This window comes from Mustelus asterias, chromosome 13, assembly GCF_964213995.1.
Source record: "Mustelus asterias chromosome 13, sMusAst1.hap1.1, whole genome shotgun sequence".
Lineage (NCBI taxonomy): Eukaryota > Metazoa > Chordata > Chondrichthyes > Carcharhiniformes > Triakidae > Mustelus > Mustelus asterias.
In genome coordinates, this window is record NC_135813.1 from 32,656,544 (window position 1) to 32,679,638 (window position 23,095).

Consider the following 23,095-nt stretch of genomic DNA (forward strand, 5'->3'; position numbering starts at 1 on the left):
TAAAGTTTATTAATTATTTTATTAATGTTACAAGTAAACTTTCATTAAGACTGCAATGAAGTTACTGTGAAAAACCCCATTCGCCACACTCCAACGCCTGTTCGGGTACACTGAGGGAGAATTTAGCATGGCCAATGCACCTAACCAGTACGTCTTTTGGACTGTGGGAGAAAACCGGAGCACCCGGAGAAAACCCACACAGACATGGGGAGAATATGCAAAACTCTGCACAGACAGTGACCCAGGCCAGGAATCGAACCCGGGTCCCTGTGAGACAGCAGTGCTAACCACTGTGCCACCGTGCTGTCAAAAACCCTTCGTCTGACCCCAGCAATTTTCAGCTGGTTATTTAAGAATCTCACAACATTGAAGATTATTGGCTGTGCACAACTTTAATTACGGAGTATTGATGGCAACAGTCTAACTAAATCAATTTGGGAGGAGACACTTTTCTTTAACATATGTTTAGGAAAATGGACCAAAACAACATGAAACTAAAATTTGCACTTGTCCACAGAACTTTCAGTCGCCACGCACAATTTCATTCCTGAATATTGAATTTTAAAAATATTTGTTAAGGCAATGTGGACATTGGTTCTTTGAACCGGCACTTATTGCTGATCCCTAATTACCTTTGAACAGAGTAGCTTGCTAGGCCATTTCAGAGGGCATTTAAGAATCAACTACAAAGCTGTGGGTCACATGTAGATCAGAGTGGCAGATTTCCTTCCCTAAAGGACACTAGTGAACTAGATAGTTTTTAGGACAAGCAACAATGGTTTCATGGTCATCATAGAAGCCATAGAAGCCTCCAGTGCAGAAGGAGGCCATGTAGCCCATCGACCACAATAATGATCATTAAACTTTAATTCCAGATTTTTATTGAATTCAAATTTCACCATCTGCCATGGTGGGATTCGAACCTGGATTACCCGGGGTCTGTGGATTACTCATCCAATTACAATACCACTACACTACCGCCTCTGCTATTCTGACACTTGGCTTTACCTTTCAACCATCAGATCACAGCAAAGAAATTTATGGCATTGTTTATTGGGGTCGTTCTTCCATTTTTCTTGTTTTTCATAGTTGGCGTTATCTAGTCTGGAGATAGAGGCTTACATGAAATGAATGCTCTTTATTACCGGATCACCACTGTCCTTTCAAAGGCTGAGAGGATAAGCTCCCAGAGGCAGGGGACCGCTGATGACTGAGTGAGATTTAAGTATTGAGGAGTTGAGCCAAACTGACCAGAGAGTCTGCATGTTTGATTCCAAGTCTGTGCGAAGTTGCCAGTAAGAAGTCTAACAACACCAGGTTAAAGTCCAACAGGTTTATTTGGTCGCAAAAGCCACTAGCTTTAGGACAGCAGTTGAGTGCCAGAGTGGTATTTGGCACTATTGGTAAACATAGGAGGGAAAGTGTGGGATGTTTCTTACTCCTGGTGACTGTCCAGTGTCTCAGCTGGGCACGCGTGATGTGGGACTGGATTAAACTGGCTACGATTCCTTCCATACTTGCGTGGCCTGCTAACATTCACTGTCATGGGCTCACACGTAAGGAATGGCAAGAATGCCAGAAACTAGGGAATATTACCTCAGCAGCCTCAGGAGATAATAAATAGTGCAGTGTACTTTGTGTGCACTGAGTAAAAAAATAGGTCCTTCAGAACCATGCTTGAAAAAAAAATCCATATGTTCTTGTTGAGGTTATTTTACAGTACATAGAATTACATCACCTCGACAACACAGAGTGAGGCCATTCAGCCCAACTGGTGTATGCAAGAGTTTATTTCCCACATAGGCTTCCTTTCCACTCTCTTCCTTTAACCCATCAGCATATTTTCTATTCCTTCCTCTCTTGTACCTGCCAAGCTTCACTTTAAATGAGCCCACACTACTTTCCTCAACTATTCTCTGTGCGAGCAGGTTTTATAGAAACATGGGAAATAGAAGCAGCAGCAGGCCATTCTGCCCTTTGAGCCTGCTCCGCTATTCATTTTGATCACGGCTGATCATCAAATTCAATATCCTGATCCCGCCTTCCCCCCTCGATCCCTTTAGCCCCAAGAGCTATATCTAATTTCTTCTTGAAATCACACAATGTTTTGGCCTCAACTACTTTCTGTGGCAGTGAATATTCTAAACACTTTCTGAGTAAAAAAGTTTATCCTGAATTTGAATGAGCTAATTAGCATTTCAAGAAAACATAAAATTCTGTGGGCCTGCACTCAAAGTCTGCCTGGCGCTGAGCATTGCTAAATTCTGCCACTTAAGCCAGAATGGAGCTGTCCAAAATAAACAGAGATTGGAAGTAAGGCTTTCTTCTTCCTGGCTATCTTGTACTTAACAGATAATTGTGTCGAGTTCCAGTGTGCTCAGCAATGTAAAGGTTAATATGATGAATCTCCACTTTCCCCCACCATCGCCATCCCACCCACAGACATATCACATTATTTAATGATATCTGAGATCAGCACTTAGCTCTGAAGTAGGTAGAACATGCCACTAGGTGCGTAGTGAGGTTGATCAGAGGTTCCAGATTGTGATTCTGGTTGGGGTTGAATCAAAATATTACTTCTGCCCATGATTGTTGGAACTACTTAGAGTCCTTAAAGAATTTGTTTGCGAGCAGAAATGTTAGAGGGTAAATTTTAAAATGGTTGTATTTTACGGGAATGCTCGCAATGTGAAAGATTCTGACTCTTTCTGGGGTAACATTCATAAGTTCATAAGATATAGGAACAGAATTCGGTCATTCGGCCCATCGAGTCCGCTCTGCCATTCAATCATGGCTGATATGTTCCTAATTCCCACTTTCCTGCCTTTTCCCCATAACCCTTCAACCCATTGCCAATTAAAAATCTGTCTAACTCCTCCTTAAATTTACCCAGCATCCACCGCACTTTGGGGCAGTGAATTCCACAGATTCACAACTTTTTGTGAGAAGTAGTTTCTCCTCAACCCTGTTTTAAATTTGCTACCCCTTATCCTAAGACTATGACCTGTCGACCTAGAATGCCCACAAGCGAAAGCATCCACTCCACGCCTACTTTATCCATACCTTTTATCATCTTGCATCCCTCAATTTAATCTCCCCTCATTCTTTTAAATTCCAGAGAGTGCAGGCCTAACACAACAAACCCCTCATCTCTGGAATCAATCTAGTGAAACTCCTCTGAACTGCCTCCAATGCCACCTAAATCCCTCTGCACAGGAGCGCCCAGAAGTCTCTCCTCATTTAGATAATAAATCGCCTTCCCATTTTCCCGACCAAAATTCACAACCACACACTTATTCACATTAAACTCCATCTGCCACATTTTGGCCCACTCTCCTAACCTATCTAAGCTTCTTATTTCCTCATTGCAACTCACTGTCCCGCCTATTTTTGTGTCATCTGCAAATTTGGCTGTCGAGCCTTCTAACCCTGAATCCAAGTCATTAATGTAGATTGTAAATAGCTAGCACCCAAGAACTGAACCCTGTGGCACCTCACTGTTACTTCTTGCCATCCATTCCATGGCTGTCCTTCGCCACCTTGCCCAAGCTTTTGTCAGTCTTTTGGAGCAGTGTGCGTGTACAAGCTATTCTATCATGTGTGCCATTGCAGTAGTGCCCAAACCACAGCCAATGTTTGGGCCCAGAGAGGGGCCTGAATGTTTTGGATGGCGGCGCCTTGTTTCCCACATCCAAACAGTCGGTGAGGAACACAAGTCCGATGTCTGACTGCTCCGGAGCCAATTTATGCACCAATCCGCATTGCTTGGCTGCAGGCGGGACTTCAGCCCCTCACTTGGGAGGAAGTCCCAATCAGGCAGCTCTCCAGCCCCCTGCAGCAACAGAGCTGCAGTGGACAGAGGAGGAACTTCAAAGAATATGTCAGAAACTCTGTCCAGGAACCGGAGGCAAAGCTGAGACATGTTTCAGATCAGCAGCAGATTTAGCAAATAAGCTATCAGGCTAGTTGGCCATTGTTAGTTTCCAATACTTTGAATCAAATGGATTCACACCAGTGTAGAATGAAGACCATAGTGCTTGCACTGTTGGAAGATACTTATTAGGATATGGTTAGCTGTTTACTAGTGAACATTGATATGAGTTGTCTGTAGAAGTAGAGAACTCGGTCTCACAGGTTGAAGCTCCTCATTTATTTGTCATTAGAGGCTGGCGGATGTATCTAATCTGGATTCCTCTTATCAGCCTGAAGCTACACATCCCACCAGTTGTGATTGTGTTGAGCATGTTACCATTTTAAATGTGTGCAGTTTGGTCACGCTTAACAAAATGAGGAACACGTGACTGGGGGAAGAAAATGAATGGCGTTTATTTCCTTCTATTTTAATGTTTTATGATTCCACAGAACAATAATTGCTTTAGCCAACAATACGGTGGTGAGCACTGCTGCCTCACAGCGCCAGGGACCCATGTTCAGTTCCAGCCTAGGGTGACTGTGTGGAGTTTTCACATTCTCCCTGTGTCTGTGTGGGTTTCCTCCGGTTGCTCCAATTTCCTCCCACAGTCCAAGGATGTGCAGGTTAGGTTGATTGGCCATGCTAGATTACCCCTCAGTGTCAGGGAGATATGAAGTGTAAATACGTGGAGTTATGGGGATAGAACCAGTTGTCAGTGCAGGCTCAATGGGCCAAATGGCCTCTTTCTGCAATGTAGGGATTCTATGATTCTGGCCTACCGTCCCTTGAAATAATTAATTTCTGAAAGATCCTGCTTCTCTCCTCTCTCTTAAATTGTTCTAGATTCCATATCAGCCTTCATTAGTAGGAAATAACCCTGGATGATGAACCAATCCAGTTCAAAAATACTGAGGAAAAGAGAATGATTGGAGACACTGTATGAATGGAGGAGAACAACAAGTCTCTTCCCTCAGCATTTTGTCGCATAAAATGATGGCATGAACAATATCATAGAATTTTAGAATCTCCACAATGCCAAAGGAGGCCATTTGGCCCATCAAGAAGCCTACATTGACAACAATCCCACCCAGGCCTTAACCCCGTAACACCACATATTTACCCTGCTAGTCCCCAACACCAAGGGCAATTTAGCATGGCCAATCAACCTAACCTGCACATATTTGGAGCGTGGGAGGAAACCGGAGCACCCGGAGGAAATCCACGCAGACCCAGGAAGAATATGCAAACTCCACACAAACAGTGACCTGAAGCAGGAATTGAACCTGGGTCCCTGGCGCTGTGAGGCATCAGTCCTAACCAATGTGGCACCGTGCCAATCGGGTATCCATCTTTGTGGTAAATACGTTTTATGATAATTTTCCTCACAATCCGTGATTTCGTTCGCAGTCAGGTGTAGGACCACAGACACTTCAGCAAGAACAAAACACACTCCTCCACTTTCTATACAAAGTAAAAGATAAATATTTGCCAAACACTCATCATGAGGAGAGTTCTTCACGAAATGTTCTTTCTCAAATGTTTTCTACTCTTTTCCCCTGTTCTCTTCAGTTCGACGTTGGCTGTTGCGCCTCTCCATCTTGAAAAGCACTTTGCGACGGTGCTCTGTGTGTCAGAGGTGCTGTAGAAATATAACTCGAGTCTCTTGCTGTTTGATCCACGATGAGGGAGGTAGAATTTCCGGAGAAGCGATATTAGCTGCTTTTAAGGATATCACTTCTCTGAAGCAGGGCATTGCAAAGAGTGGGTAAAATGAGCTGTTTGTACTACACTTAGTTCAGCGAGAGAGAGAAAAAAAATCACAACCTGACCTTGGAAATTATCTCGGGTCAAGTTCAGGGCCAAATATGGCAGTAAAACTGTCATTTTCTACTGATTATACCCCTGGCGTGCGTTCAAAATAAGGAAAATTTGGCATAAATACTTTCTGAAATTAATTTCACTTAATCTTTTATGGAACAATAGCTGTAGAATTAGATTTGCTTCATTGGCACTTTCTATTGCTGACATGAAGTAATCCCTTAATACAAGTTTAAGGATTAGACATTTCATGTTGCTCACTTCTGTGTAATTGTTTAACATCACTGAGCTTATCCACAGCATTTTCATTGCAACCTTTGCCCTGTTGCTTTAAATCTCTTAGTTGCCTTTGATGTATGCCCAACTTTTCTCTAATGTAAACCCTGTCAGCTATTCTAATACACTTAGTGAGGCCAATAAGCTATGTTAAGGTGATGAGCTCTCAATCAGAGTTATCTTTACTTTTACTGATATCGAAGTGCTTTTGTGATTTGCAATTCCCCCTTCCTCTCTTTAGAAATACGTCTCACTTTCTTCCCTAATTGTCACCTTCACATCCACTTCTTTCCAATGTGTCCCATTCAATTCTGGATCTGCTGTCCCTTTTCTTATGTTAAGTTGCTATCCATTGTTACTCTCCACAAGCAATCCACGCAGCCACTTTCTCCTCTCCATTTCGGTTACTGTTATCAGCAGTAAATGTCGACTTCTCCAATTTAAGATCATGATGTGGAGATGCCGGCGTTGGACTGGGGTAAGCACAGTAAGAAGTCTCACAACACCAGGTTAAAGTCCAACAGGTTTATTTGGTAGCACAAGCCACAAGCTTTCGGAGCGCTGCTCCTTCATCAGGTCATCTTCATCCCTGATGAAGGAGCAGCACTCCGAAAGCTGGTGGCTTGTGCTACCAAATAAACCTGTTGGACTTTAACCTGGTGTTGTGAGACTTCTTACTCAATTTAAGATCACCAGAGAAAGAGTGACAGATCTGTATTAGTTCATATCAAAATGGTTCAGTTTGACTCAAAAGCTGTAGGAATCAATGGTGACAAAGTTTCACGTCTGATGCCAAGTTTTATTCCCAGTGGGTCAATTTAAGATTACAATGAAACCCTTACTGAAGTTCAAATCTTTCAGCAAATATTGTTTCCCAACTTATTTACAGTGCTGTATCCTCGATATACCAGTGTGGTACTAGCTCTGGCCTGAGGCTGTTTTGAACAGCCGCATCAAGTTCCACCACTGCTTTTGTTTCAGGTTATAATTAGACAAAAGTGGACTTCTGTGATGCATGTTTAAATATATACACAGAGAGAGAAAGCTCTGCCCATCTTCATTCTGGAAGCTTGGAAATAGGTTTTAACATCAGGAGAAGGTTCACCGTCCCAGCAACATTCACACATAATTACCATCACGGGGTTTCATAGGCAACCCATAATTATACCCACGTGAGTTACTTAACATGTCACAAGCAAAATGATCTGTCACATTTGCAATGAGCTTTGTGAGTTATATCTTGGAGTAAGAACAGTTAAGATAACCTTCAAGATTGATGAAAATTTCATAATTGAAGTAAATGTGCAGTCAGTTTTACCAGCAGAGTTAACAGTTCCCACATCTTCTGTGAATCACAGGATTATTCCATTAAGTGTCATTAATATTGCTATCAGGTATCATACCTCATAATTAAATAAACAAGATTTTGTATTGGGCAGTTTAAAACTGAGAAGATTTGAATCCAGATCTGGAAATTAAGCATTTTTGGTGCCAAAACGATCAATAGTTAAGCCCATCAGAACTGTGATGGACGAATTTGATAGGTAAGCTGTCTTAAGTGGCAGAGAAACAGAATATGTGAATGAATAGTTTCCCTAAACAGTAAGGGGAATGGGAATCATAGATAGATAGACTCCTGAGATGGCCAGGTATAACCGAGGTGACAATATGCATTTGCAGTGTCTTTTTTGGGGCAGCACAGTGGCACAGTGGGTAGCACTGCTGCCTCACAGCACCAGGGACCAGGGTTCGATTCCCGGCTTGGGTCACTGTCTGTGCGGAGTCTGCACACTCTCCCTATGTCTGCGTGGGTATCCTCCGGTTTCCTCCCACACCGAAGGATATGCTGGTTAGGTGCATTGGCCATGCTAAATTCTCCCTCACTGTACTCGAACAGGCGTTGAAGTGGGCCAGCTGGGGGATTTTCACAGTGACTTCATTGCAGTGTTAATGTAAGACTAATTGTGACACTAAGAAATAAACTTTAAATTTTATCATAGGACATCGCAAGGTGCTTCATCAATGCATAATTTGGGAAAAGATGTCAAGTCATTAAGCAGATAATAGGAAAAGTGGCCAACATGGTAGCAGAATGTGCTTAAGGAGGTTTTTACGGAGGGAGATGTGAAGGAGTTTAGGGAAGGAATTCTAGATCATTGGGTTCAGGTGGTTGGTTGCAGGGCTGTCAATGATAAATTGGCAAGTGTCAGATTCAGGAGAACTGTGTGTTTGGGATTGTGTGGTAAGCAGGAGAAGGTTGCAGAGATAAGGAAGGGAAAACCTCTAAAGGTATTTAAACATAAAGATGAGAATTTTAAGTTTGAGGTATTGGAGAGTGAAGAGCCAGAGTAGATCATTGAGGGTGAGGGTGATAAATGGGTGAGACTTGGTGTCAGATAGAGGCAGCAGAGTTTGAGATGAACTATATGAGTTTAAAGAGCGGGGAGAATGGGGGGGCCACCAGGAGATGATTGGACCAGTGCAGTCCAGATGTCATACAGGAATGAATGAGATCCTGAGCAACAAATGCGCAATGATACGCTTCCTGAAGACTGATGTAAAATGACTCTTATTTTTGCACCATCTCCTACAAATTGGCAGTTCTCTCTTCTCAGACACTCAACTCACTTTTGGCAAGCCACTTTTTACTCATGTACTTGCAAAATAATTTATTGTTCCTTTGATGTTTCTTAGACTTTTTTTTCCTTCATGCTCCTTCTCGCCTCTCCTTATTTTACTCGGATCCTCTTTTCTATCTTCTCATAATTTCCCTCAATGTTTTCATATTATTCTCCTTAAAGAGACCATCGCCTTAGAGGCCAATTTTTATTGATTATCGAGGGCTGCATGGTGGCACAGTGGTTAGCAGTGCTGCCTCACAGTGCCAGGGACCCAGATTCAACTCCAGCCTTAGGTGACTATCTGTGTGGAGTTTGCACGTTCTCCTCATGTCTGCATGGGTTTCCTCTGGGTGCTCCGGTTTCCTTCCACAGTCCAAAGATGTGCAGGTTAGGTGTATTGGCCATGCTAAATTTCTCCTTAGTGTCCCAAGATATATACATATGTAAGTTAGGGGGATTAGTGGGGTGAATACGTGGGGTTAGGGGTAAGCCTGGGTAAGTCGGTGCAGACATTTTTGGGTTGAATGGCCTCCTTCTGCATTATGGGAATTCTATTATATGATTTTAAACGGAACCATTGTATCAGAAAAGTCAGACATTTAATGAAATGTCTATTTGGTGACTTTGCAATCTTTATTTTAAGATTGTCGCACTGTTGCTCGACACTTCTGCATGAGAATTTATCTTTCCACCTTAAGTTAGACAGCTCTCTTCATCTGGTTTTAAAATCTGTCCTGTGGAACTCAATCCTTCTAAAGGTGGCCAACTCAATTCTTTCCAAATCATATACAGATTAATAAAGTTTTATTTTACCCTCTGCTCCATTTTCTGAGTTCTGCTTTGTCTCTGCATCATTCTGGTCCTAGATTGTACCTTTGATTGAGCAGGGAGAAGGCATGGGGGGAGCATATGGCTGGAAATGGGACAGAATTTAGTAGCCTTTAAACTAAGGTCCTCACAGTCCTGCCATTTCTGCAATGTTCCTTAAACCTAAATATGAATGACGAGTGTTCGAGAAATAATCCTTTAAGCTCATTACTCTCTATTCACAGTGGCCAGATGAACATATCAGGCCCATAAAGCATATATGTTTTAAAGTTTATTTATTAATGTCACAAGCAGGCTTACATTAACACTGCAATGAAGTTACTGTGAAAATCCCCTAGTCTCCGCATTCCGGCACCTGTTTGGGTACACTGAGGGAGAATTTAGCATGACCAACACACCTAATCAGCACGTCTTTCAGACTGTGGGAGGAAACCAGAGGAAACCCACGCAGACCCGGGGAAAACATGCAGACTCCACACAAGCAGTGACCCAAGCCGGGAATCAAACCCAGGTCTTTGGTGCAGTGAGGGCGCAGTGCTAGCCACTGTGCCACTGTGCAATTGAGTGAAGAAGTTATTATACAACAATGTTCATCTATATACAGCTCCTTTAAATACAACAAAGCAACCAAAGGCACATCTCAGAGTGTTAGTCAACAAAATGTAAAACTGAGCCCCTTACGGAGTTATTCGGGCACATGACTCCAAGCTTGGGCAAAGAGATTGGTTTAAGGAATGTCTTTAAAATGGGATTGATGGGAGTACAATATTGCTACCACCTCATTTGCAAATAATTCCGCAATTAGCACCAAAATCAGATCCAAACATGAAGTTTGTCAAAAACACCATTGTAAACAAACTGGCTGGGCTAAGTACCATGTAAGAGAAACTGCTTCTGCAATGTCAACCGTTGATAATTGGCCTACAAACTGAGGAATCATGCAGAAAATACTTCTTGGCACACAACAGATACTCAGATTTGTGGTTTTTGGTATTTTTATTATATATTTTTAATATACTCTATTTAAAGATGAAAGGTTAGGGATATTTTATAAGTAAAATTTTTTATTATGGCTCGTCTGGCCGACATTGCCCAAGGCTAAATGACAAGTGATATTTTACACTCTTTATCGATTGCAGATCCCTGTGAAAGTATTATAATATGCAGCTGTTCTTTAAAGAGGGCTTTTATGAACATGTTGACATTCTCTGCAACAGGCATGTTTAGTTCTTGAGAGCTGGTCAGTTTTCTATCACACCTATCACGTTTGGCAGGTTAGTGCAAAGAATAATGTAATACCTTGTGTGATCTGAAACTTTCCCATCTAGTGTCGAAATGTCTAGTCTTCCTGTCAGTGTCAGTTGCTATAAGTTTCTTCCTTGAACCAATTATGATCTAAATCGTAGCAGCAGGTTTTAAAAAAAACATTGCTTTGCACTACTTAAGGACAACCAAATATAAAGATAAAGCAGAGATATTTCGAAGTTCCTTCTGAATAGCTGCTGATCTTATTACTTGCTAAATTGCACTTGAAAATTCAGTCAATAAACCTTGTTTTTCTTAAACATTGGATAAAAAGCATTTTATACTTTTCTCGAACTCTGTAGGCAGTTTCATGTGCATGCATTTTTGACTGAAGTAAGACTTAGCGGGTGGGATGTTACGGCCTCACTCGTCCCGAAACCATAAAATCCTGCCCAAGGTCAACGGACCTTTCCATTGCCCACCCCTTGCCCACTCTGACAGGCGGGGCGATAAAATTACGGCCAGTATCTGCCATTTGTAAACATCATATAGAACATTTTTTGATGGTTTAAAAAGTTTATTTATTAGTGCCACAAGTAAGCTTACATTAATACTGCAATGAAATTACTGTGAAAATCCCCAAGTCACCATACTCTGGCACCTGTTCAGGTAGACTGAGGGGAAATTTAGCATGGCCAATGCACCTAAACAGCACATCTTTTGGACTGTGGGAGGAAACCCATGCAGACACGGGGAGAACGTGCAGACTCCATGCAGACAATCATGCAGGCCGGGAATCGAACTCGGGTCTCGGGTGTTATGAGGCAGCAGCACTAACCACTGTGCCACAGTGCCGTTCCACGGTTAGAGGTTAGTGCTGTATTCAAGCAAATTTATAAATGTAGAAACATCTTAAATGTATTTATGGCCATCAGGTTTATGACTGTCTTTATGACCCAGCACACAAAGGACATTTTTGCTCCATTTTATTTTGAATAGGTTGATTTCACACTATTTGCTGGACTTCACAAGTGCCGCAAGTTACATATGTATTTGTTGTTTTTCAGTCTAAAAGGCTGTGTTTGAATATGATATCAAAACTGTAGGCCAGTCTGCCTGACAGTAATGGAAAATGGCATCACAAGCAAACAATTAATGGTTCAATTGGTACAGTATGTGCCTACTCATGCTCCTGGCAGTTTCACTGTGGTTAGCATTACTGCCTCACAGCGCCAGGGACCCGGGGTTCGATTCCCGGCTTGGGTCACTGTCTGTGCAGAGTCTGCATGTTCTCCCCGTGTCTCCATGGGTTTCCTCCAGGTGCTCCGGTTTCCTCCCACTGTCCGAAAGAAGGGCTGCTTAGGTGCATTTGCCCTGCTAAATTCTCCCTCAGTGGAGAACAGGCGCTGGAGTGTGGCAGGGTTAATATAAGCCTGCTTGTGACACTAATAAATAAATTTAAACTCTCATCTTTGGGACTTAATGCAAACATTTTGATTCAGCATCTCAAAACCTTTGAGAAATATTATTGCAGGTTTGAGGAACTTAATTCTGTGGAAAAAATGAGGGAAGTTGGAACTGTTCTCTTCAGAGCGTAGAAAGTTAATGAGAAATTTAATAGAAGCATTAAAAATTATGGTTTAATACAATAGATTGAGAGAACCCACTGGCCAGAGGGGTGTAGGAGGGTAGAAAGGTGACACTGGCAAGTGATAGAACCAGAGGCAAAAGGGGAGACTTTAATTGCTGTAATAGTTCCTGTTCACCAGTTAGGGAAATAACAACTGCAATGTTTATTTGTTTATAGCTATAATACAAAGGCTTGCAGCCTCATGGCTGTCAGTCAACTTCAGAGAAGGTTCTGGAACAGAAACCCGAACTCACCAAGGTGATGCTCCAACTTGCTCCCCGATTGCTTTCCCAGATCACATGACCCCGACTTTCCAGATGGATCACCACAATTCTGCAACAAATTGTTGGGATTTGGAATGCCCTGCTAGAAAGGATAGTGGGAGCAGATTCAACGGTAACTTTCGGACAGGAATTGAATATATATTTGAAAAGGAAAACATTGCGCTTTCAGGATAAATCAGAGGAGTGGCAAAATTCTCCCTCAGTGCACCCAAACAGGTGCCGGATTGTGGCAACTTGGGGATTTTTATAGTAACTTCATTGCAGTGTTAATGTAAGCCTATGTGTGACACTAATTAATAAACATAAACTTAACCTTAAAAGAACTGGTATTATTAGATCGCTCTTGTAAAGAACCAACATAGGCACAACAGGTAGATTGGCCTCCTTCTATACTTTATGACTCTAACTAACAATAACTTAACAAGAGAAACAATTGCAAAAATCCAATGTGCAGTTGACGTATCACATCACTGTGCCTGGGATTATTGAGTCTCTGAATATCAACAGTGTGACCTTTCTTTATGTGTAGTATCCAAGATTTTCTGATAAGCATTATTTTAATGTTTGTTGAAACCTATCTTTCCAATAGATTGCAGCCCATTTCTAAAGTAAAAGTGATCAGAAAGGTCAGCAGGCTGTTCACAACTTAGCTTCAAAGCTAAGACCGATCCAACCTTGACCAATGCCCTCACAGTTGCAAGTTCCAGCAGCATTCACTGAATGTGCAATCAGGGTTGCAAGCCTTGGCTGATATTTGCTGCTAGACCAGGAGACTGATTGAGGCAACCGTTCTTGCCTGAGATCTGCTTGCTCGGTAGTGGTCCAGAATAAAACCTGGAATCTTACTGGTCTGCATGACTCGATTATGCTCAAGGCAGTGAACATGGAGATTGATGATGAGGGAGACATTAGTGTCTGATTGGTTCTCACAGGGCCAGAGAAGAACATGTAGGAATGCTGGGTGTGGAGGTCACCTTGGACAGACTGGGCTTGATGGGCCGATTGGCCCTTTCTCATTCCATGCTTTCTCAAGTTCTCAGTTGAAGATGACCTGCATTGCAAAATAATGTCATGTACTTGAGCCTTGGCTGCCATGAATTCTTATATTTTGAAGGAATTTATTAGTGGAAATTTTCCAGAGACCATCTGGGGAAAAAAATAGGTTCCGAAATGACCTTGCAGAGTCACTATACACAAGGAAATCGTGATCGAAAAAACACGTGTGCAGTAATTATTCCAATATTGCCTGATGTATGCACCAATGTAGTATCAGACCAAGAAAATAAAAGGTCAGATTAAAAATCATTATTGCTCTGAGTAGTGTATAGTTGTAAATATATATATATATTTATATATACAGAGATACTTAATAACAATAGGATGCTACCCTTCTAGAAGAAAAGTAGAATATTTCTGCCTGCATCTTTTCATTTGGTATTATTATTCATTTCTTGGGAGAATATGTGACCCACATTTTTTGTGTTCCCGCTAATGCACAGCCATATTGATCTATATTTCATGGGAAACTAGCTGACAGAAGTGTGTTGTCAGAACTGAAACATCCAGAATATTTTCCATCAGTATGGTCCAATTTGGTCTGGTAAAGGAGTTCCCTCATCCAGTTAAGAATAGCACATTTTTGTTATTTGCTCATCAAAATAGCCCTCTTTAGCTCTTTACCCACAACATGCTGAGAAATCATTACAGAGAAACTCAGCCTTTTTTGTGCTGAATTGCATCATTGCAAGAGCAATGACATTCCTTTTTCCTTCAACGCCTGCTGATTCAGTTATAGGCTGGCTTGTTTGTAAGATAATCCCAGGTGGATTGCATTATCTAGCGCACTGGCTTGCTCGCTGTCCCACAAAGGCAACTTGGAACAGTGTTTTCTAACCAAGTAAGCGCAAGATTGTGGAAACAGGATTAGGCTATTCGGCCCCTTGACCCTGCTCTGCCACTCAGTTAGATCATGGCTGATCTGCATTTCAACTTAATCAATCTGCCTTGGTTCCTCAACCATCAAACCTTTAAAAAGAAACTTGCATTTATATAGCACCTTCCATGGCCACCGGATGCCTCTAAGTGCTTTGCCGACTAATGAAGTACTTTTAAAATATAGTCAGTGTTCTAGTTGAGGAAATGCAGCAGTCAATGTGTACACAGGACACTCCCACAAACAAAATAACGACCATATAATTTGTTTTTATGAAAGAAATCATCACAGATTTGGTTTAAACATAGACAAAAGAGTTGACTTTCAGGCAAGAATCACGGGGTGGAATTTTCCCGTCCCGCCCACCACAGGAATTGTAGCAGGCGGAGGGTTGGGGGGTGGGGGGCGGACTATGCAAAGGTCCATTGGCCTTGGGTAGGATTTTCCGGTTTTATGGCCAGCGCGACCGGAAAATCCTGCCCACTGCCTTTGATATCAAGGCAGCATTTGAACAAACCCTGGCAAAACTAGAATCAATGGAAATCAGAGGAAGAATTTCTGCTGGTTGGAGTCATGCCTGGCACAAAGGAAGATGGTTCTGGTGGTTGGAGGTCAATTATCTCAGCTCCAGGGCATCACTGCAGGAGTTCCTCAGGGTAGTGTCTTAGGCCCAAGCATCTTCAGCTGTTTCATCAATAAGGCCAGAAGTGGAGATGTTTGCTGAAGATTGCACAATGTTCAGCACCATTCGCGACTTCACAGAATCATCATAGAAACCCTACAGTGCAGAAAGAGGCCATTTGGCCCATCAAATAGCCTCAATTTGCTATTATAATGTTGGACCCACATCTCCAGAGCAGGTTACTCAGGCAATTTAGCTGTTCCGTGCCCCCAAAAAACCTTTTGTTGGGGGGGGTTAAAATTCCTCCCGCATTTAAATTAGCAAAATAATGCATTCTGTGATTGGGATTTTCAAGTCTGCACCGACCACAATCCCACCCAGGCCCTACCGCCATATCCCTACATATTTTACCTGCTAATCCCTCTCATTTATGCATCTCAGGACACTAAGGGGCAATTTTAGCATGGCCAATCAACCTAACCCGCACATCTTTGGAATGTGGGAGGAAACCGGAGCACCCGGAGGAAACCCACGCATGATTGTGGAAACAGGATTAGGCTATTCGGCCCCTTGACCCTGCTCTGCCACTCAGTTCGATCATGGCTGATCTGCATTTCAACTTAATCAATCTGCCTTGGTTCTTCAACCATCAAACCCTTAAAAGAAACTTGCATTTATATAGCACCTTTCATGGCCACCGGATGCCTCTAAGTGCTTTGCCGACTAATGAAGTACTTTTAAAATATAGTAAATGTTCTCGTTGAGGAAACGCAGTAGTCAATGTGTACACAGGATGCTCAGATACTAAAGCAGTCCGTGCCCAAATGCAGCAAGACCTGGACAATATCCAGATTTGGGCTGACAAGTGGCAAGTAACATTCACGCCATGCAAGTACCAGGCAATGACCATCTCCAACAAGAGAGAACCTAACCATTTCCCCTTGACATTCAAAGGTATTACTATTGCTAAATCCTGCACTATCGACATTCTAGAGGTTACCATTGATCAGAAATTGAACTGGCCTAGTATATAAATACTGTGGCTAGTAGGTCAGAGGCTAGGAATCCTGCTGCGACTAACTCATCTCCTGATTCCCCAAAGCCTGTCCACCATCTACAAGGTACAAGTCAGAAGTGTGATGGAGTGCTCTCCACTTGCCTGGATGAGTGCAGCTCCAACAATACACAAGAAGCTCAACACCAGGACAAAGCAGCAGGCTTGACTTGTACCTCATCCACAAACATCCACTGCCTCCACCACTGACACACAGTGGTAGCAGCGTGTACCATCTATAAGATACACTGCAGGAACTCAGCAAGGCGCAATAGATGTCACTCTCAAATCTACAGCTACTAGCATCTGGAAGGACAAGGGCAGCAGATACCTGGGAACACCACCACCTGCAAATTCCCCTCCAAGACACTCATCATCCTGATTTGGAAATATATTGCCATTCCTTCGCAGTCACTGGGCCAAAATCCTGGAACTCTCTCCCTAACTATGAGTGTACTTACACCACATATACTGCAGCTCACTACCACCTTCTCAAAGGGAATTAGAGAAGGGCAATGAGTGCTGGCCTTGCCAGCGATGCCCACATCCCACAAATTAATTTAAAAAACAATCACTGAGGCCGGAATTTTACCAGCACGCCTTCCCCCCTCAATTCTGGGGGTGGGCGAGGCTCGGAGAATGGCATTGTCCGCTGGCCTCAGGTAAGTTCGTATGAACCTCGGGCGGATGAGCCGGTAAAAGTCCGCCCTTAGTCTCAGATGCCAGTTGAGCATAAGAGAAACTCAGATGTTAAGCCTGAGCTTATGTTTTGGAGCAGGAGTGCTCATATAACCTCCCCAGTAACAACCTGTACCACCGGTGCATAGAAAATAAAGCCCCCATGTCTGGGCCTTCCTTTCACTGGCTGTGCTGTTTGATTTTGTGGTGGCCTATAGTCAATGGGTTCCCACAGAGGCTTCTGTCCAGCATGAGGCCTAAAATAACGTGTGCTGAGAGCCAGGCCTCCTACTGGCACTGTCGAATAGCTGGAGTTTCGAGAAATACACGGGGTCATATCTAACCTCTCACAACAGCTTTTGAACATCAACATCCCTCAACTGGAAATCCCAGGATTGCAGGATTCCTGGCATTTTTAATAGAAGGGCTTTATTATATCACACCATACATACAGTACAGAAGGAGGCCATTCAGCCCATTAAGTCAGCACCGACAACAATGCCACCTAGGCCCTATCCCTGTAACCACTTGTATTTACCCTGCTAATCTCCCTGACACTAATGGGCTATTTAGCATGGCCAATTAACTTAACCCACACATCTTTTAACTGTGGGAGGAAACCGGAGCACCCAGAGGAAACTCATGCAGACACAAGGAGAACTCCACACAGGCACCCAAGGCCAGGACTGAACCCGGGTGTGAGACAGCAGTGCTAATCATTGTGCCACTGTGCCGCCCAGTTCTGTTAATGCTTTTTTTTACTCCATTTGCCACCTAGCAGTTAGCCACATTGACAGACTGGCTGACTGCTGGCATGTAAACCAGCCACTGATGGTCCCCAGCCAGGGATTGTTACGGATAGTACCTGGCAACCGGGAAGGATTGGGAGCGGGGCTTTTGACTGGCTATGTCAGGCTGGAAATTCAAAGAGTGTGGAGATTAGGAAGGACCAAGCCCAAGAAGGAAAAGATGTGGGGAGAGGGTCAGAGTGAGGACTGGGAGGCTAGGGAGGGAGGGAGGATGGTAGCCAATGTGCTCGATGGGCTGGAAGGAGCAAACCTGCAGATGCTAGCCCACAGCAGAGCCAGTTAAAGCATTTAACTGCTTCATCCAACTGCCCTTGTCTCCCTTTGGTTCCGGCCTCAATTTCAAATCACTGCCAGAGTATCAGGAAACGAGCCTCAATTTGCTATTATAATGTTGGACCCACATCTCCAGAGCAGTTTACTCAGGCAATTTAGCTGTTCCGTGCCCCCCAAAAACCTTTTGTTGGGGGGGGTTAAAATTCCTCCCGCATTTAAATTAGCAAAATAATGCATTCTGTGATTGGGATTTTCGCAGTAACTTCATTGCAGCGTTAAAGTAAGCCTACTTCTGACATTAATAAATAAACTTCAACGTAAACTTAAATTGAAGGTAATGGCTCGAATCTTCCGATCAGCAGTGAAGCAATGGCACACACCACCGTCGGTTGTGTTTCAAACGACATGACTACCTTCCTCATCAGCTGCAGCAGGAACTTGTTCTCCCAGCTGCAGCGTGGATCCATCAGTGAGATGAGCAGGGAGGCAAAGTGGCAAGACATAATCCTGGCAAAGCCATGTAGCCTCCCACTCAATAACGCTCGCATCTTCTGCGCACACTATTTTCGTTGATTTGCAATATTAATTTTCTGAGTTCTCTATCAGATGTGGACTGCCATTGCCAAACAACTGGACATACCCTCCACTGTACCATAGTTCTTGTAATATTTTTCTGTGCATCAATAGCTGTCAGAGGTATATTAGGGTGCTATGGAGAAGGGAAGGGGATGGGGAGTACTGCCAGAGGTGCCTGGGGTGGATTCCATGGGGAGAGAGGGGTTGGGGAGGGTCGGGGATGGCCTTATTTATGTCAGTGAGAGCCTAACTGTAACGTGCATCACAGCCTGCTCCGAAATCTTGCTGCCGTTCATGCCAGGAGAATCTTGCGGCTGCCACAGGTTTCCCAGTGACAAGGGGTGCGTTCAATGGGAAACCTCATTGACAATGGCGGGATAATAAGATCCCGCCGCCAGCAAGCATGCATTGCCTCCTGCCACTGTGAAACACGCCACGGAGAGGGAGAAAAACCCCACCTTGGTTTCCCTTGGAACTCGGGAATGGCAAATCTACTCACTAATGTCCACCCATGTGCAGTTATAGATAGAAAACTACAAAGAGCAAAAGAAAGGTTGGATCAAGAGAAAGAGAAGAAAGAGTATAAAATCTCCAAAATGTTGTGATAGTTACATTCCAGTGCCAGAGAGGTTGTTTGACAGAAATTGCCATTTAGCATGTTGTTAAAAGGTAATCTAGACTGAAATAGATAAGACTTAAATTCTCATGGCAAGTTTAGTTTGTATTCACTTTGCAAGTACGAAATATTCACACGTAATTGTTTGGTAGTACAGAACTTCAGTATTGCTGAAGGAAGAGACATTTTTTTGTCAGAACTTTTTGTTTTGCAATCACCAGGACAATTAACTGGAATACCAACTGTAAAGGGAACACAACCAGTTTATATTGTATGAGAGGAGATTGCTGATTGGTTGACAAGTGGATTCTGATGGATAGAGGTGTTACCATGGCGAATGCTGTTGCAAGCCTAATTTCACTGATCAATATATGTGTTGAGATTCTTTATACAGTTTCACGCACTGTAAGATTGGTCCAATCGGCAACCTTGTAAATAGAACCTGCGCTATTTACAGGCTTGATGCTAAATAGGGTGCATCAAAGGCAACTTGTGGGGCAGTTGCCACCCTGGTCAGATCATTTTGCACTGTATATCGCACAAACACACGGACGGGCCTAAGGCCATCACTTTCAGCCCTTTGGCCTGGAAGGGCAAAGTATCTCAAACATTTGAGCAACAGGTGAAGCGAGCCATTTCACACTGCTACTAGGCAGTAGCAACATGAGGGACATTTGCCACTACCAGGATGTTGCTGTCAAGCTAAAATGACATTCTGCCTATCACAGGTATGAGTAACATGGTATGTCAAGTTCAGTGCCTGTGTGATGCTATGTATGAAGGTCGTGCATCCCAAAGACTGGTGGTTGGTCATATCAAACATCATGGCCCCTTCTGGCCTTTGTTATGGGCAAGGTACTGACTGTACCTAAGCAGCCATGCTTGCAAAACTCAAAACACAGTGTCTAACATTCGATGTGATTCTGTGATTGGACATTTGTACAAATAATCCTCAATGTGCTAAGAATTACGCTAACAACCAACTTAAATTGTTGGTCAGGCTTGTAGTGTGCCACATGTGTGTGTACTGGGAGCTACATATATTAATATACAGGGTCCTGTTCTTTGCAGATTGAAATAACATGTACACACATTGTGCCAGTTTCAGCTAAACAAGGTAAGTGACAGCCATTCGCTGATTCATTCCCCAAGGCAATAACTTTGAGCAATCAGAATCAAGCTGCCCAGTTAATATTTTATTCAATGCTTGGCAGCTGTCAGTCACCATCAACTGGTACATTCTCCATGGCAACACCTCTACCAATCAGAGTCAACTTACCAACCAATCAGCATCGTCTCATTCAGTATAAATTTGTTGTTTTCTCTTTATAATTGGTATTCTTATGAATTGCTTCGAGGAGTGTGAGACAAAAAGCATTGACAAAAAAATTTCTTTTCTCAACAATTCTAAAATTCATATTGTTCAATGCATTTGAGTAATGAGATTTAGTGTACGGCGCTGTTCTCATGAAGCTAATTATTCATTCGTGGGACATGAGCATTGCTGGCTGGCCAGCATATATTGCCCATCCCTAGTTGCCCTTGAACTGAATGGCTTGCAATGCCATTTCAGAGGGCAGTTGAGAGTCAACCACATTGTTGTGGATCTGGAGTCACATGTAGGCCGGACCAGGTAAGCGCGGCAGATTTCCTTCCTTAAAGGACATTAGTGAACCAAATGGGTTTTTCCAACAATGGTTTCATGGTCATCAGTAGATTCTTAATTCCAGATTTTGTAAAGTAAATTCAAATTCCACCATCTGCTGTGGCGGGATTCAAACCTGGGTCCCCAGAACATTAGCTGAGTTTCTGGATTAATAGTCTAGTGATAATACCACAAGGCCCATTGCTTCTCCCAAGATGTGGTGTGTCTCAGAGAATAATTTCTGGATTCCTGCAATTAACTTCACTTCTACCCTCACCTGAATCATAGAATCCCTACAGTGCAAAAGGAGGCCATTTGGCCCATCGAGTTTGCACTGACATTTGCTCAGGCTTATCCTGTAACCCCACATATTTACCCCGCTAATCCCCCCAACCCATATATCTTGGGTCTCTAAGGGGCTATTTAGCATGGCCAATCAACATAACCTTTGAGGTTCCTTTTGTATGTACACATAAATAATGATGAGTATCATCGACTTCTCATTATCTTGACAGCAAATTGTGGTCCAGTATATTTTAGTCTAGGAGAAATTGATCCAACATTGTATCCTAATTGGAGGAGATTATGAGGCATGAAAGAACATTTTCATAGAACTTCTCTTTTGATTTCAGGGCATACTTGGATGTGAAAGATCTGAAGAACATTCTGAAACTGGATGGTGCCACACATCTCAATATATTCTTTGCTAATTCATCTGACGAAGAGCTGGCTGGAGTTGCCACATGGCCATGGGACAAAGAAGCCCTGACACATCTAGGTAGCCATGCATGATTTATTCACTTTTACATTATACAGAGATAACTACTTCCCTCGTTCATCTTGACTTTTAAATTGTGTGTTGACAACCAATTGGCCAAATCAACTTTTTCCCGTTAGTTTTCTGCATAAAAATACCTTTAGATGGTTCTGCCTCAAACATTTAAGGGTGCACAGTGGCACAGTGGTTAGCACTGCTGCCTCACAGCGCCAGGGAGGTTCAATTCTGGCCTTGGGCCATTGTCTGTGTGGAGTTTGCATGTTCTCTCAGTGAATGCGTGAGTTTTCTCTGGGTGCTCTGCTTTCCTCCCACAATCCAAAGACATGCAGGTTTGGTTGATTGGCCATGCTAAATTGCCCCTTAGTGTTCGGGGTAAATACAGGGATAGGGTCTGGTTGAGATTGTTGTTGGTTTAGCCTCGATGGGCCAAATGACCTTCTTCTGCACTGTAGAGATTCTATGATTCTCTCTCCCTCTGCCACTCTTTTTCTCTTTCCTTCTCCAGTCTTCTGCTACCTACTGGCCTATGAAGTGAGTTTTGTACTCAGTGGAGTCACACTTTCCTTAATGTGCATGCATGTGGTACAATATAACAATCCCCACTTTCCGCTTGGAAAATCCCACAAAGGGATATTTGTGCGACAGAAGTCTTGGCCTTTTGGCAAAGATCAAGCCCAAGATGGGGTGCAATGCCTTATTTTGCCAGCTTGGATCTTGTTTAGTATCTCTCTTGTGGGGGACCATGAATTGGATTCAACTGGATTTTAAATTTGTTTTTTGGAGCAAGCAAGGAATGGATTTGGGTTTGCCCGGTCCATTCTGAGCATTGGCTTTGTAACTTTACGATGGAGTTAAAAAAAACATTTTTAAATGGAAGGTTGTTTTTATTTAAAAAGACACAGTACATTTCAAGGAAACTCTAAAAGGGTAATCTCAATCCCACAACTCGTTCTCTCAAAATATTATGGTATTTTTACCACATGGCATCTAAGTTATCAAGGAAATGAAGCTGTTAATTCAAACATATCCAGCGATGTTCCCTCTCAAACTGCTAGAAGACTAAGAAAATAGCATTCAAGACAGGTCCCAATCAAAACTAATCACAATTTGCCTTAAGGTGGCAGAATATTACATTATCTATCTTGGCATCATAGAAGTCTTGCGGTGCAGAAGGAGGCCATTTGGCCCATCGGGCCTGCAACAACAACAATCTCACCCAGACCCTATCCCCCATAACCCCACGTATTTACCCTGCTAATCTCCCTGACACTGTGGGGCAATTTAGCATGGCCAATCCAGCTAAACTGAACATCTTTTGACTGTGGGAGGAAACCAGAGCACCCAAAGTAAACCCATAGAGTCACACGGAGAACGTGCAAACTCCACACAGTTACCCGAGGCCAGAATTGAACCTGGGTCCCTGGCACTGTGAGGCAGCAGTACTAACCACTGTGCCACCATGCTGCCCTTAGTTCTAGGTTCTCTGATGTGTCATA

The 23,095-nt window shown here is 43.0% G+C and overlaps 1 protein-coding gene across 1 annotated transcript in view; it reads left to right on the forward strand.

The window, feature by feature from the left end:
* The window catches only part of pappaa (pregnancy-associated plasma protein A, pappalysin 1a), a 285,790-nt gene that overhangs the window by 44,700 nt on the left and 217,995 nt on the right, over positions 1–23,095 (forward strand). The window contains exon 3 of the mRNA XM_078227597.1: positions 21,454–21,599. Coding sequence (XP_078083723.1) covers positions 21,454–21,599 — 146 coding nt within the window. The remainder of the gene's footprint in view (positions 1–21,453; positions 21,600–23,095) is intronic.